The sequence below is a fragment of the Gopherus evgoodei genome, chromosome 18, assembly GCF_007399415.2.
Source record: "Gopherus evgoodei ecotype Sinaloan lineage chromosome 18, rGopEvg1_v1.p, whole genome shotgun sequence".
Taxonomy (NCBI): domain Eukaryota; kingdom Metazoa; phylum Chordata; order Testudines; family Testudinidae; genus Gopherus; species Gopherus evgoodei.
Window position 1 is genome coordinate 3,053,458 of NC_044339.1, and position 16,805 is coordinate 3,070,262.

General features: G+C 46.2%; 1 protein-coding gene across 1 annotated transcript in view; it reads left to right on the plus strand.

Annotated features, from left to right (window-relative positions):
• Window positions 1-1,443: 1,443 nt before the first annotated feature.
• Window positions 1,444-16,805, plus strand: part of LOC115637047 (claudin-16-like) — a 30,613-nt gene continuing 15,251 nt past the window's right edge. The window contains exons 1-2 of the mRNA XM_030537884.1: window positions 1,444-1,548; window positions 14,605-14,740. Of these exons, the coding sequence (XP_030393744.1) occupies window positions 1,444-1,548; window positions 14,605-14,740 (241 nt within the window). The remainder of the gene's footprint in view (window positions 1,549-14,604; window positions 14,741-16,805) is intronic.

A 16,805-nucleotide genomic window follows, 5' to 3' on the forward strand; every position in this document is an offset into this window, starting at 1 on the left:
CATCCCCTTCTGTCTAATAAGATTCTGGCTTAGCTGGCCAAGAGTGTCACTTTGCAATACTGCTGTAAGCCTGTGACCAGAAAGGCAGCTAAACAACCCAATGCTGGTACAAATTTGCCAAGTCTCAAAGTGGTTGCTAAGAGCCTGTGTTTTTTCAGCACCAAGGTTACAAAAAAGATTTAACACCAGAGACAGAAGTATTTTCTATCATGGCTGTTCTTTTCTTTCCCCTTTTTGTAGGTTTGTCTTGTTTTGTCTTCTAGAAACAAGATTGGATTTTAATGACACCAACAATAACCATTCCAGCCTCTCTCAACTAACGGCTTCTCTTCCGCAAAAGTACAGTTGGTACCATCTTTAATACGATCTGGTAGATGGGTTTCTTTCTAAAAACCTCTCTTTCTCTAAAGGGCAGGGGGACAAGGGACGTTGTTAAGTCAAAGCCTGGCTTAATACTTGGCATTTCCGATTCTGTAACTGGTTTTACTTTCCCCCTTGTGTCTTTAATAAACGTCTAAAAGGATTTTAATTATACATTTGCCATGTGTTAAGCAGGCGGATGGCTCTGTGTACCAAGCCCTGAACTTTGCTTAACATTGTTTCAGTTTGGACAATTACAAAGTCACAGTAACACCTTTGACTCTTTGGGCCCTTTTATTCCATCTAAATTATTCATAGTATCCCAAGGCCAGAAGGTGCCATTGCGATCATCTACCGTGACTGCCTGTATAACCCAGGCCAGAGAACACCATCAAAATAATTCCCAGAGCAGAGCTTTTAGACTAATATCCAATTTTGATTTTAAAATTCTCCATGAGGAGAATCCACCACGATCCTGGGTAAATTGTTCCAGTGGTTTATTACTGTCACCTTTAAAATATTATGTCTTATTGCCAATTAATAACTTGATCCAACGGTGGGGTGCTGCAAGCGATGACACCTCTCAATTCATATACAAAGCTGAGCAACTGCAGCCATCTTAAAACTTGTCCTTTTTGCAAAAACTTCTGCAACATTTGTGTTGCTACTTTTTTAACTGAAAGCAAGCTTAATCATTTTGACTTTTCAGTAAGGAAATTGTTCAATAACGATTTCAAACATGATTTTCATTTCTCGAGAACCAAGTCTTTCATAAACATTTTCCGTTAAAACCAGCAGGAACAATGTCTCAAAAACGTTTAGAGACTAAGGTCAATTTTGAACTCTGCAAAACTGAAAAATTTCCCAGGAACATGGCCACTGAGCCTCCCTTTCTAAGCACAATGAAGGGAGTTAAAGTCTTGGGCTTATGTCTGGTGTAATATTTGCATGTATCTGTGTTAGCCCTCTAGAAGGGCTCTTTTGCCTTGAGCAGCTGCCTGTAAGAACAGCAGGAGACCATTTGCTCTGAACTGCTGCTTAGCTTTCTCTTGAGCTGTCTGTGTGGAAAGTCCTTTCTTAAGGATGGAAATCGCAACCACAGCAGCGGCTGTGGATATACTGGAGATGGCAGTAGGAGGGCTGGGCCTTCTGTTTTTCGCCCTGTGCACTGGAACAGATTGCTGGAGGGTAAGAACAAAGTCCATATTGTTTTAACTCATTGGCTTTTAAACTAGGAGCAGGGTTTGTTAGTAGTTGGAAGTGACAAAAGCTCAACTTACACCACGTCACATAGCTGAGTTTTGGAGGTGGAAAAAATGCAGTGGTTTAAAAGCACTCCTGGTCTTAGAAGCCAGCCGATGGCCCTGGACTGTAGTGCTGCTGGGACCTAGCATTTGGCCTTAGGAATGGTACATTGGTTACAGCCACAGTGGATTTGGGCAGTCAGGAATGGTTTGCTCTGCTGGGCTAAGCATTGGCCAAGACAGCACTTTGATTTGAGCTCTGAGACAGGTGTTGTGTTGCATAGATGACGGCAGAACCATCGCTCTCCAAGGGAAAGGGCTTGGATTCGTTTTAGTTGCTTCCTGCTTTAGGAATTGCTTTTTAAAAAATTGTTGCTATACGCTTTAAATTGAGATTTGATGTTTTTCTTGAAGGGCTGCCCTAGCTTAGGCAGCAGTTCTGGGCTGGATGCAGGAGTCATCGGGTGAGGCTGCCTTGCCTGGCCTCTGCAGCAGATTAGAGTAAAATCAGGATGGTCCCTTCCTGGCTAGAACCAGAATTTACATTTTTTTTTGTGGGAAAAAAGGGACACATTTTTCCAAATTCCAATTTTCTTTGTATCAGCTCTAATTCTCGCCTGAATATCTATGAAACTAAAATCACTGTAGAGGTCTGGACTTTATTTTTATTAATGGGTGAATGAGAAATGATAAGCTAATTCTCTGCTTGGAATTTTCCAAGCATTGGACTATAGAGTCATTCTCCTACTTGTTTTCAATTTCTCTCTCTCTCTCTCTCTCTCTCTCTCTCTCTCTCTCACACTCACACTCACACACACACACACACACACACACACACACACACACACACACACACACACACACACACACAGAATCATTTGGGCCAGAGAGTGAGAAAGCGAGAGAGCACGCATGAGAATGACTCTGTAACCTGGCGATTTGGGAGACGGCCGAACCAGGATCCAGGCTTTCATTATTTATCTGGAGAGAAAATAGGAGAGAATGGAGGAGTCTGACATCAGAATACCCCTAGCTCAGCGGTTTGACGGTACAGCCCTGTTCAAATGCCTTCTCGCCGTCCGGTGGAGGGGGTACTACAGTTGACATCTTCCAGAGCCCATATGCCTATGCTAACCACTGCGCTAATAACTGTGAGGGGGGTTATGAGTCTGGGAGGTGCCCTCTGAGTATGCCTACCTGATGAGGCCCTGTGTGCGCCTTAGCTGGGCAAACATCTGCCTTTCCTTGTTTGTGACTAGCTAGCCTTGGGGCTTAGCTTTGAGATAGTAGCCTGAGCGCCCAGAGGGAGGCAGCACCGCGCATGCTCAGAGGCAAAAACATGAGTGCCAAGCGAATTCTTATTGTCAAAACTTAGGCACCGAGTGGGTTTAGGCACCTACGGCATTCAGCATGAGTTCGTGCATCGCAGTGAAACCAAAACTGGGACTTGTCTGCCCAATTCCTTTTGTGCCAGTGACTTGCCCAATGTCGCACAGGGCACCCGTGATACAGCTGGCAAATGAACACAGATCTCCTGGCTCCCAAGGCAGTTTCTTCACCGCCAGACCCACTCTTTCTTTGTGGACTAGTACTGCTGTTGCGCAATATTTTTATTTCTTGTCCGTGGGTTTAATGATGACATGTTCATGCTCTCTCTTTTTGTGGAGTCTGGACTGACTGTGAAGCCCAAAGCGTGACTCGCAGGCTCTTGTGTTGTTCTTGATACTGTCCTTGTAGCGTTTTCTGTGGCGGCCTTTATTCCTCTGTCCTTCTGCCAATTCTCCATAGAACATTTGTCTCTGGCGTCAATGCTCAGGCATCCTAATGATGTGTCCAACTCAGTGTAATTGGGATTTTGTCAGCATGGCCTCGATGCTTATGACATTTGACATTCAGAGAACCTCCAGGTTGGTAACTTTTTCCTTCCAGCAGAATCTCATAATGGCACGCAGAGTGCGGTTATGGGAGGCCTCTAGCTCTTTAATATGCCATTTGTATAGTGGCCAGGTCGCACAGCCATAGAGGAGAGGTGTGAGCATAAAAGAATAATAAACTTTTGTTTTTGAGAGGGTTATGTTGCGGGAATTCAGAACTTTGCTACGGAGCTTTCCTAATGACTGAGAAGCTTTCTGTATCCTGTTTGTGATCTCTTTTTTAAAAGGTACATCATTTGAAATGTTGCTGCTGAGAGAGATAAAACTGCCAGGTTGCTTTAGTTGGATTGCACTAATGGACATCTAGGGCATATGACATGGAGTGGTGAAGATGAATAATAAATCAGTTTTCTCCAGGTTGATTGTGAGTGTTGTTGGTTGAACACCCCCGTCTGGGATGCCACCTGAAGTACTGGGATACCACTGAGCCAGCCTGTTCCACCAGCCTGAGCTCCCTCACCCTGTCATGCTGAGCCAAGCCCTCAAGCCTTCTCCGGCACACAAAGGTAGGGCCACACCCAGCGGCAGAGCTTGATCAGCTCTGCCTGGGAAGACTTCAGTTAGGGAATTGTGCAACACTCAAGTGCACTCCGCCTCTGGAGCATAAACAGAAAATTGTGTTGTCTTGTGCTGCACAGAGAACTGTACAGTGTGATCTCATTAAAATTCACCCCCTCCCTCAGTTTGGCGAGAGATGCACAGCTTTTTTCCCCTTAAGGCATAGCTGAAGTCACGTATCTTAGTTTGACCCCCCCGCTAATGTAGCCCAGGCCTTAAGGAGCAAAAAGCTGTGCATATTCGCTATTCGCGTAGCTGAAGTCAAAGTATCTTAGGCTACATCTTCAATATCACTGTATTGGTGGATAACAATCCAATTCTCGGGGATCGATATATCGCATCTCATCTAGACGCGATACTTCGATCCCCAAACGAGTGCCTGTCGACTCCAGAACTCCACCAAGGCGAACGGCGGTAGTAGAGTCAATGGAGAGCTGCGAACGTCGATCCCGCACCGTGAGGATGATAGGTAACGCGATCTAAGATACTTCGACTTCAGCTACGATATTCACGTAGCTGAAGTTGCGTTTCTTAGATTGAGCCCCCCACAAGTGTAGAGCAGCCCTTAGTTTGACTTGCCTGGCTGTCCTCACCGCGGCGAGTCAACCGAGACAGCTCCCCTGTCGACTCGGCCTACTCTTCCTGCCTGGATCAATTTATCGCATCTAGATCCGGAAGGTAGTACTCTCAAGCTTGGGCTACACTACGGGCTTGTCTACATCAGAAAGTTGCAGCGCTGGTGAGGGAGTTACAGCGCTGCAACTTTGAAGGTGTACACATCTGCAGGGCATCACCAGCGCTGCAACTCCCTGTTTGCAGCGCTGGCCGTACTCCCGTTTTGTCTCGGGTGTAGAGGATCCAGCGCTGGTGATCCAGCGCTGGTAATCCAATGTAGACACTTACCAGCGCTTTTCTTGACCTCCGTGGAAGGAGGAAGCCTCTGATAATCAAGCTGGTCTCCTTCCCCGGCTTGCTCTCGCGTTCCCGGAACCCCGAGCAAGCAGGTCTCCTTCCCTGCGGTTTGCAGGGTGGTTCGGGGAACGCGAGAGCAAACCGCGGCGAAGCTGGTCTCCTTTCCCGGTTTGCTCTCTCGTTCCCGGAACCCCGAGCAAGCAGGTCTCCTTCCCTGCGGTTTGCAGGGTGGTTCGGGGAACGCGAGAGCAAACCGCGGCGAAGCTGGTCTCCTTTCCCGGTTTGCTCTCGCGTTCCCGGAACCCCGAGCAAGCAGGTCTCCTTCCCTGCGGTTTGCAGGGTGGTTCGGGGAACGCGAGAGCAAACCGCGGCGAAGCTGGTCTCCTTTCCCGGTTTGCTCTCGCGTTCCCCGAACCCCCCTTGAAGCCGCCCAACAGCGCTGCAGTGTGGCCACATCTAACACCACTTGCAGCGCTGGTTGCTGTAAGTGTGGCCACTCTGCAGCGCTGGCCCTATACAGCTGTACTAATACAGCTGTAACAACCAGCGCTGCAAAATTTTAGATGTAGACATGGCCTACGTGTTTAAACCATTTTTAGCAACATTAAACCGATTTAACGCTGCACCCGTCCACACAACAAGGCCCTTTATATCGATATAAAGGGCTCTTTATCCCGGTTTCTGTACTCCTCTCCGACGAGAGGAGTAGCGCTGAAATCAGTATTACCATATCGGATTAGGCTTAGTGTGGCCGCAAATCGAAGGTATTGGCCTCCAGGCGGTATCCCACAGTGCACCACTGTGACCGCTCTGGAAAGCAATCTGAACTCGGATGCACTGGCCAGGTATACAGGAAAAGCCCCGCGAACTTTTGAATTGCATTTCCTGTTTGTCCAGCATGGAGCTCTGAGCAGCACGGGTGGCCATGCAGTCCCAAATCCAAAAAGAGCTCCAGCATGGACCGTACAGGAGATACTGGATCTGATCGCTGTATGGGGAGAGCTCCATTACAGAAGACAAAATGCCAAAGCGTTTAGAAAAAAATCTCCAGGCTATGATACAGCGTCTACAGCACAGTGCTGTGTGAGAAGTGTAACGGAAAGCCAAAGATTCAAATGACTGCTCATGGAGGAAGGGAGGGGGGACTGAGAACTGCAGCTATCCCACAGTCCCCGCAGTCTCTGAAAAGCATTTGCATTCTTGGCTGAGCTCCCAATGCCTGTATGGTCAAACACATTGTCCAGGGTGATTCAGGGTATATCTCATCAATTTACTCCCCGTCCGCCCCATGAAAGAAAAGGAGAAAAAAGTTTCTTGACGTTTTTCGATGTCACCGTATGTCTACTGCATGCTGCTGGTAGACACGGTGCTGGGGCAATGAGCAGCAGCATCCTTTCTCTTCCCTTCCTCGGTGGCAGACGGTACAGTGCAGTAGGACTGGTACTCATCCTCGTTGTCAACCTGTGAGTGCTCCTGGCTGGCCTCAGGTGAGGTCAGCCGGGGGCGCCTGGATAAAAATAGAATTGACTCCCAGTTATTCCCAGCAGATGGTACAGAACGGTTGATAGCCATCCTCATCATAGCAACTGGGGGCTGAACTCCATCAGCTCCTCCTCTCTTTAATGTTTAAAGAAAAGATTCTGTACTGCCTGGACTATCATAGCAGCGGGATGCTGGGCTCCTCTCCCCTCCACCATTTAATGTCATGCCTGGATAATCATAGCAGCTGGAGGCTGCCTCCCCCTCATTTTATCTCACTAAAAAGTCAGTGTTTATTATTCCTGCATTCTTTATTGTTTCATCAAACAAATGGAGAGACCCTGCAACGGTAGCCCAGAAGGGTTGGGGGAGGAGGGAAGCAACGGGTGGGGTTGCTGCAGGGACACCCCCTAGAATGGCGTGCGGCTCATAATTCCTGTGGGATCTGACACGGAGCGGCTCTGCTCTCTGGTTCTCTGATACACTGTCTCTCTAATACACTTGCCCCATATTCTAGGCAAGACTGACTCTACTTTTAGATAGAACATAAATGAGAGAATGATCCGGGGGGAGGTCATTCCCCTTTTTGTTTTTGTGCCCCAGCCGATCTCAGTGAAGATCAGCCAGGAGCACCCATGACAGTAGCAGACGGTACAGAACGACTGATCATCATCTCATCGCCAATTTACAATGGCACAAGAGACAGTGCAGAACGACTGGTAACCATCTCTGCTACCTTGCAAAGGCAAAAGAATGCTGCTGTGTAGTGCTGCAGTACCGCCTCTGTCAGCGGCATCCAGTACACATACAGTGACAGTAACAAAAGGCAAAACGGGATCCATGGTTGCCATGCTATGGCGTCTAGCAGGGCAATCCAGGGGAAAAGGGCGTGAAATGATTTACCTAGAATCACCCGCGACACTGTTTTTGCACCATGCATTGTGATCTCAGCCCAGAATTCCAATGGGCGGGGGAGACTGCGGGAACTATGAGATAGCTATGGGATAGCTACCCACAGTGCAACGCTCCAGAAATCGACGCTAGCCTCGGACCATGGACGCACACCACCAAATTAATGTGCTTAGTGTGGCCACGTGCACTCGACTTTATACAATCTGTTTTACAAAACCGGTTTATGTAAAATTGGAATAATCCTGTAGTGTAGACATACCCTGAGATGCACTGGATCTCTCACTCTATATGTGCTAGGAAGGATATAATTATCTGCAACGAGTGCTTATCTTTACAGTACGTCCAGACTACCCACCATATCGGCAGGTAGTGATAGATTTTTTTCCAGGCTCGCTATATTTAGTCTCATCTAGATGCGATATATCGATCCCTGAACCCGCTCCCATTGACTCTGGAACTCCACCACAGTGAGCGACGGTAGCAGAGTCGATAGGGGAGCCGCGGACATCGATCCCGTGCTGTGAGGACTCAAAGTAATCTGATGTCTATACCTTTGTTGAGCTTATTTGTAGCATAGTTCAGAACCTTGGTGAAGAAAAGGTTGAACTGTAGTGGGACAAGAATACAGCCTTGTTTGACTCCATTTTAAATGGTAAAGGACTCAGTAAACTCGCCATTAAAAAGTACCTGACCTTGCATCCCTCATGGAATAAACAAATGATCTTTACCAGTTTGGGGGGCAACAAAGGTTGCTAAGGATCATCTATAAGCCTTCTCTGTTGACTATATCAAATACTTTTGTCAGATCAATGGAAACATTTAATCGATTTTTGTTTGATATATTTTTCTTGTATTTGATACTAAACGTCATGTCGATGGTGCCAGGACCAGAGCTGAATCTACACTGAGCCTCAGTTAGATTGGCTTCTGAGACAGATGAAATCAGTCTATTTAGAAGGAGACGAGCAAAGATTTTTCCAGCAACAGATAGAGGAGAGATCCCACAGTTATCACGGACTGTTTTGCTGCCTTTATTTAAAAAAAAAAAAAGAACTAATTGTGGCATCTTTGAAGTCTTGTGGCATTTCTTCATTCTCCCAAAAGTCAGTAAGGATATTCTGGAGTGTTGTTGCCATGTTTGGACCAGCAGATTTATATATTTCTTCTGGTATTCCAGCTTTGCCTGTGGACTTTCCTGAGCTCATCATATCGATTGCCTTTTCTATTTCTTCAAATGAGGGTGGTGAGTCAAGGTGGTGCTGAATAGGCTTTTAATTTATTTGGTTAATAACACTTCTTTCAACTGAGGATGGTCCCTCCAATAGTTGGCTGAAGTGTTCGATACATCTCTGTTCCACGCCATGTTTGTCTTCTGATGACTGTCCTGCCACCAACCATCACAAGTGAACCTGTGTCCACTTTTGAAAGTCAATATACTAGCTTCAAGGAGTCAAAGACCTTCTTTGTTTTATTTGTTTCCACATACATTTAAGTGTCTTCTGCTATCTTCTCCCACCATTTATCTTGAATTGAGCGTAGTCTTTAAATTTTGCTTTCCAGGTGTTTGAATCTGTTTCACTTTGAGGTGAAACTTGCTCAAGAGTAGGAGATAATTTTTCATTCATTTTTCTAATGCCATTTTCTTCCACTCACACCTTGCCGATTGCTGAGATAATTACCTACTCTTGCAGTGAAATCTCCTACGATGATGAGTTTGCCACTTTGGCCTTGGCTACACTGGTGGTTTACAGAGCTGCAACTTTCTTGCTTGGTGTGAAAAACACACACCTCCCTGAGCGCTGCAAGATACAGCGTTTGAAGCGAGGTGAGCATGAATGGTGTGTCCATGAGCTTGATTAAAATGGGAGAGTCGATGCACTGGGACAATCTGATTCTCTCAGCTGCTGAAACTTGGCTCAGTAGAACAAATACTGTTACAACTGGAGGCTTCTTTAGCTGCAGTGGATAGCCATGACTTCTCTAGTGCCCCGTCGTGCCTTTCGCTTTCCACAATGCGTGGCTGCAATGCTTTTCAAGCTGTTAGACTAATATATGGGCTCTTATGGGTTAGCTACTAGAACAGTCTTAATATGCATGAGAACACAATCCGAAATCACTGTCAATTTCCACACTTCTGGTTACCTTCCTCTGGTTTAGCCCGCCCGCTGAGGCAGTTTACCAGGGTGTGGCACTGTCACAAACACAGCTACTTGGAGCCGCAGATGAGAGCTGGGTGTACAGAGAGGAAAAGAACCACGCAAGGAGTGTGGCAGTTTGAATCATTCAAAGTTGCTACCTCTTCTCTATACACCATACACCCCACCCTTATCAGTGAGGTGAAGAGTAAGGTGGCTAAATCTGCAGTTGACACATTATTCTCTCAGTTAAGCCAGACTAGAGAGGATTGTGAGGCACTCCAGAGAATCTGAACCATGGGCAACATGAAGGCAAGTGAAATTACTTGCTGACAAATGTTTGGTAATGCACATTGGGAGGAAGCATTTCAACTGCTGATGCACGTTTCTTGGTTGTAAATTACTTGTAGCTGCTCATATAAAGGACCCAGATGGCACTGTGGACACGTCAGTGTAGGCAGCTGTTCCATGTGCAGACAAAAGAGCAAACAAACTATTAGCTGCCTAAGAAATGGGGTAGAAAATAATGCTGAACGTTTTGTCATTATCTCCATCCATGGTTCCCAGTCATCTGGAGTACAGCAGTCAATTCTCAGTCCCTATTTGCCAGAGTTCTTAACAGTGCAGATGTTCACAAATGGATGATGTGTAGAGGCATGGGAAAACTTCCATAGGAGGAGAGATTAAAAAGATTGAGATTGAGTGGAGATAGAATAAAAGGATAACAAAATAATGAAAAGTACAGATAGCAAATCTGGTGATCTTAGTTATCTTCCTATAATGCAAGAACCAGAGAGCATTCAATGAAATTGAAAGGTAGCAAATTTCAAGTTGATAAGAAATATTAATCACAGTAGGCGTAATTAGCCTATGGAACTCATTACCACTAGATATCACTGAGGCTAAGGCTACATCTTCACTATCGGCGGGTAGCAATCGATTTCTCGAGGATCGATATATCGCGTCTCATCTAGATGCCATATAGCAATCCCCGAACGAGCTCCTGTCGACTCCAGAACTCCACCAACGCGAATGGCGGTAGCAGAGTTGATCCCGTGCCGTGAGGATGGTAGGTAACTTGATCTAAGATACTTCGACTTCAGCTACATTATTCACGTAGCTGAAGTTGCGTATTCGATCAATTTCCCTCCCCCTAAGAGTAAATGCTGGGACCAGGGTGTAGTTATGGCAGAATGGTAAAAAAAAAAAATTGTCCTAGTCCACATTGATCGTGGTCAGCATTATGCCAGCTAACTTGGACTGTTCACACTAGAGATTAAAAATGGCTATGTATTCTGGTGCAGATTAAGGGTGAAACATTCCAAAGCACTTAAGAAGTTGACCCAAATCCAACTTTAAATGAAATTTATGTTTCTAAAGGTCAAACTTGAGATTTACATAAGCAGCAAAACAGATTAGGCCTCTAACTCCTGTTTAAACCAATGGAAACTGGAGCGTCATGTAGCTCCTCCTACTTATTCTCCCTGTGATGTCCTGGTCCCAAACGAGCTAGGCCGTTGCCCCAACAGGAGGAAATGGAGGATTCTGTTGAATAGCTGAGCAAATGTCATGACATGGCTCGCATTGCCTTGTAAAACAAGAAGAAGAGAGTTGTCATGACAACACTCAGCCATGAAAGCAGGCAGCTGGAGACATTCACGCTTGTTAAACTGTTGACTGCGTTTAAGAAGCTAGAAATGTCACAGTCAGTTTCTTTCTCCTCTGGAAGAAACTTTCTGAGAAAACCAGCAACCTCCAGAAACTGCCCGGTGGAGAGTCTCTTCAGCTGTCACCAGGATTTCACCAACATAAACTCCTATTGACTTCAAAAGGACAAAACTCTTCTTGACTTGAATGGGGTCAGGTCCTATACGCCTCACGTCCTCTGTATAGGGCCGTGCTGCACTTCTCACTGCCCCCTGGGCCTGATTGAAGCAGCACTGACTGCAGTTATAACATCTAGAGTTGGCGCTGACCTGTTAGCATGTCCAGTCCGTCTCCCCAGAGCCAGTGTAGGACGAAAGGCAACAGGTACATGATTCTGCTGCCATGGAGCTCAAGGCAACAGGACTTAGGTCTGAAGCATCCATCAGTGGGTATCATCTCTAATGCTCCTCTTTGTCCTCAGACCAATTAGCCTCTGCATGTGCTGTGCTGTTTAATCACCGATTTCCACCTCCTCCCCAGGCCATAGCCAGGATAGTGGCCTCACCTCTGACCTTGTTGCTTCCTTTTACCTACACCCCCCCTAGACTGCCTTCACTACAGGCACCATTCAGGATTTACTTAGGCCATTAATTCCTCTCAGCTGTGGTCTCTCTGGTTATTTGGCCCCTTCCCAGCCTCATTAAGCCCTTCCAGGCTAATGTGAGGTGAACACTTCATCACCAGGTGAGGGGGAGTGCTGTTTCTGGGAAGGGGTTTTTCTGAGGCTGCAGGACGTTGGAAGGGGAAGTTGTTTTGGGTCGGGGGGGGTGTCAGATGGGAGAAAGGCTCAGGATAAGGGGGTGGTTCTGAGCAGTGGAGAGGATAGGAAGAAAGAGGAGGGGGGTCTCTGTTGACAGGAGTGTGTCTGTGGCAGTTTCTAAGCAGGCAGGTGTTGGGTTGGAGGGGGATAGGTTGGGTGGGCAGGAACACGTGCAAGGAAAATGGAGTCAGTTGGTGTATGTGTGTGCATGAAGTGGAGATTGGTGTGGGCAGTTGGGATTAGGAGAGAGGAGGAAAAGGGAAATGGGGATAATGCCTGTTTTCTGCCACCTGTGCTTTCCTGTAATACATCCCAGGGTTCCACTCTGAGAGAGGGTATCAGAGGGATGAGCGTGTTCCTTTTCCCCTCCTTCTCCCCAACAACATACTACCCAACTAACGGCTTTCCTGAGAGGCTCCCGGCAGTATTTTCCCACTCTTTACACTTTGATGATGCGGCCAAGCTGCCGAGGGTGCTCTACCTGCAGCCCAGCTGCCACTGTTCACAAGCTTCAAATGCAGCCTCACTTTTGTAACCCTCCTCCAGGTGGTCAGCACCAGCATGGGCTTGGTCCCTCTTCACATTACAAAACAAGCCTTGAGCCCCGACCCTGGAACCTGGGAAAGCTGAACACCTGTAAGAGCGATACTTCCCCACTCACCAGCACTGTCTGTGAATAACACAAGAAAACTATTATAAAAGGACAACAGAACTGAGCATTTATTTGGGAAAACACCACAATAGTTATTCTAAAGTATCCAAAGCCTAAGTAAACACCACTTCATAGTGATGTTATTTGCCTCAGTTTTCCACCTTGTGCTGTGAAAGACCAGCTGATGAATGGTCCATGGATTCACATCCACCCCTGGTGGGGGTTGTCAAGGAATACCTCTTCAGCCTGACACCTCTACCTCTAGTTGTAAAACCACATCCGTACCCTTACAGCCCAATTCTTAGTGATTACACCGGGCAGAGGGGAACCTCATTGGTGCTGCATCCTCTGTATTATCTTTCACCCCAGTGCTTTTCCCACACTATGTCTACCACTCAGCCCTCTAGACATCTCCTAAATTATTTCAGCTTTAGCATTCACTGAGCAGATACTCTCCATTAAATCTGATACACTCTGTGTTTAAACACTGGCGGAGTACGCTCAAACAGTACCTACAACTCCTCAACCGAATCCATGCATCCACCTACATTTGGCATCACTATTTCCTGATTAGCAAGTGAGCATAACATTAGGGTGATCTGCACTCAATTAGGGCATAAGTACAGGTCTGCTACCCTTTAGTAGTAGAGTAAAATTTTATTACCCTCCATCCAGGACTAAAATGAATGTTAACCAAAAATGGCCAAAATTCATCCCTTTGATAAAGCAGATCTGTTTTCTGATGACCTAGACAAAGTAGCTCTTTTTCTGCAAATACCATCTGCTCCTGAAGTCTTTAACCCCAGTTCATCAGTGGAGGGCAAGGGAGAGATCATTCAAACCTTCGCTGTGCATGAATCCCACAATCATTGTTTTCAGCACTGGTATTAGAGCAGGCTCTGACTCTCCCTTCCCTCCCTCGGCTTGATGTCAAAATATCCTGCCTTGGTATTATGAAGAGTCTTTGTGGCACCTTAGAGACTAATACAATTAATTTGGGCATAAGCTTTTGTGGGCTTATTTTACCTTGTTAGTCTCTAAGGTGCCACAAGGAGTCCTCGTTGTTTTTGGTGATACAGTCTAACACGACTACCTCTCTGAAACCTGCCTTAATATTATGATTATTTATTTACGTAAGAACAGCCATACAGGGTCAGACGAAAGGTCCATCTAGCTCAGTAGCCTGTCTTCTGACAGTGGCCAGTGCCAGGTGCCCCAGAGGGAATGAAGCGAACAGAGAATCATCCAGTGATCCATCCCCTGCCGCCTATCCCCAGCATCTGGCAAACAAAGGCTAAAAACACCATCCCTGCCCATCTTGGCTCATAGTCATTGATGGACTTATCCTCCATGATCTTGTCTAGTTTTGTTTTTTTGAACCATGTTACAATTTTGGCTTTTACAGCATCAAGCCATTTAGACTGGAGGCTAGCGTCACAAGGGAATTTGATCACCATTCAGACTGACATCAGAGAAAGTGGTGCAGGTCTTCTCCTGCTTTAACTTTTTGCCTAGTCTGGGGTAGGATCTGACCCCAGATGAGTAGGCCCATTAGCTCTTCTAATATTTATCTTGCAGTGGCACCTCGGAGCACCAGTTACTGACCAGGCGTTCACTGTGCTAACTTCTGTACAAACACAGAACAGAGTGAACTGACAATATCAGCAAACTAAGCATAACAAAGCTGCTGAGCGCTTCAGGGCAGGGACTGTGTATGTGTGTTTCTTTCATTTCACTTGTGGTGCTAGAATGAGTAAACGCAGAGAATCGATTTCTTCCCACAGAATTCACTTGCTGCTTTTCCATCACAGTCGTTCTCTCCAGAGATATTTACCAGCATCAACTTGCCAGGGTCAGGAAGGCAGTTAGACCCGCTCCCTCTCACTGGCATGAATGGGAAGGACAGAAATGGTGCCCAACTCTTGTACAAACTATGTCTTTTCTTCTGCAGCAAGATGCCAAAGACCCTTACTCTTCAGTGGGTCTAAGCTCCAGGTGCAGGGGTCTGTGGAGTGAATGCGTGTTTGATAACATGGCCAACCTCTGGACCTGCGACATCCCCATCTCCTACCTCAGCGAGCACTCTGGTGAGTAAAGGATTCACTTTGGTGCTGCCTGAATCAGGGCAGCATGGGACGTCAGATGATTTTGTCCAGCATTTTAATTTAGGACATAAGATATATCCAGTCCAGCATGTGACTGCTTTTCTCTAAGAGCCCCATCCCCACGAGATTGCCAGGCTTGGGATCTGTGCAAGAGTCATAACTCTTATGACTTTGGGCTCTCTGAGATACTGCTAATCACATCCAGAACCTCATGGTAATGTTGGACTGTAAGCTTTTTGGGGAAGGGACTGTCTTTTCATTATATATATATGGACAGCACCTAGCACTAAGAGCTCTGATCTCCCTAGGAACTACAGCATTTTACATAATAATAGTAATACAATGAATTCCTTTCTTGCCCCTGAGATCCCGAGCTCTCTTGCTGAGCTGCAAACCGGCTTCTTGGGTTAGCTCTCAGCTAATCCAGCCCCATCAACCAACTCGTTCCCTATTATCATTGAATGTTAGCTTTGGTTTTAGGGTTTTTCTCTGGATGGCCAAGTGACTTGAGCCTAGTGTAACCAATCTCTGCAAAAATCTTCCATTTCTTGAGTTTTGGCGGGTTTGCTGGTGCTGCCTGAATAACACAAGATCCTCAAACTGGGGGTTGGGACCCCTCAAGGGGCTGCAATGTTATTTCCTGGGGGAGGGTCAAGAGTGGTTAGCCTCCACCCCATATGATGTTTCACCTCCAGTATTAAGTATTTTAAAAAGTGTTTTTAATGTATAAATGGGGGAGGTTGTACTCAGAGGGTTGCTGTGTGAAAGGGGTCACCACTACAAAAGTTTGGGAACCACTGCTCTGGCACAAGGTCTTTCACTGAGGGTCTGTCTACACTGCTGAGTGTTCCATGGTAGGCTCGCATGTTTGTGATCCTGTGCTTGCCAAGCCACCTGCAAGGATCCACACTGCAGGGGTACACGTCTCCCATAGCCACTGCAATTACGTGAGTTTGGTGCTAGGATTTCTGGAGACGTACCCTGGCTATCTTAGCATGTTACTAATCGGAATTGATCTAGGAAGTGTATGTCTGTCCTCCACAGAGTCCTGCGTAGAAGCGCTTTTAGCCTGCCCACCACATTTAGCTGAGGCGCTTCCAGCTCTGTGCACGCCTCGCTTCTGTCTTTTTCGGCAGGGCTCTAGTCTCCAACCTCCGCTCTCCGTTTTGAGGGTCCATAGCTTTCATGCACTCTGGTAAGATTCGGGCTTGTCACCGTCAAAGAAAAAAAGAGCTGAGTATCAATGTGGACAGCCCAGTTAAGACTTCTGCTCCATGTACATCAGCAAACAAAAAGGAAACAGAATATGAATGGGATGGAAAACGATCAATTCCAGTGCTATTATAGAAATCAGTGATTTACCCTCCCTTGGAATGCTGTGGGAAGTACCAGTCACTCCATCACAGAAAAGCTATACCAGAAACAGAGGAGCTCAGAGATGGATGACAAGAATGATTAGAGGCACAAAGAAAATTCCATATAAGGAAGGCAAAGAATAAGGGACATGGTAGAAATATACAAAATAAAGACTGGTCTAGAGTGGGTAGGTCGGGTACTGTTATTCACTCTAACAGTAAAAGAACAAAGGGAAGTTCATTTAAATTGAAAGGGAACATATTTAAAACTGAGAAATGCACATCCTTTTTTACCTAATGCATAACTAACCTGTGCAACTCATTGACCCCAGGTCTTGCGGAATCCAAGACTCTAGGAACGCTAAAACAAACAAACAAAAAAGGATTAGACGGCCAAGTTTGTTTAGGGTCTCAGCATACATGATAAAATACAAGATCCATAGCTTGGCACAGAAATTTGAAAGTGTCACCCTTATCTTGCAGCTAACGTTGCTATGCACAAATGCACAGTATGTGGCTGCACAGCTCTGAAACCTGCTGTGCCTACGTAACCCAGAGATGAGTATGTATGACAGTTCCCCTCCTGTGCCTTACCTTAGAAGATGTGAGCTGGTTACAGACCCAGATAGGCAACTTTAACTCAAGCTGTAGGTGCTCATGCTTTTGGCTCCAGAAGTTCAATTCGTGGTATG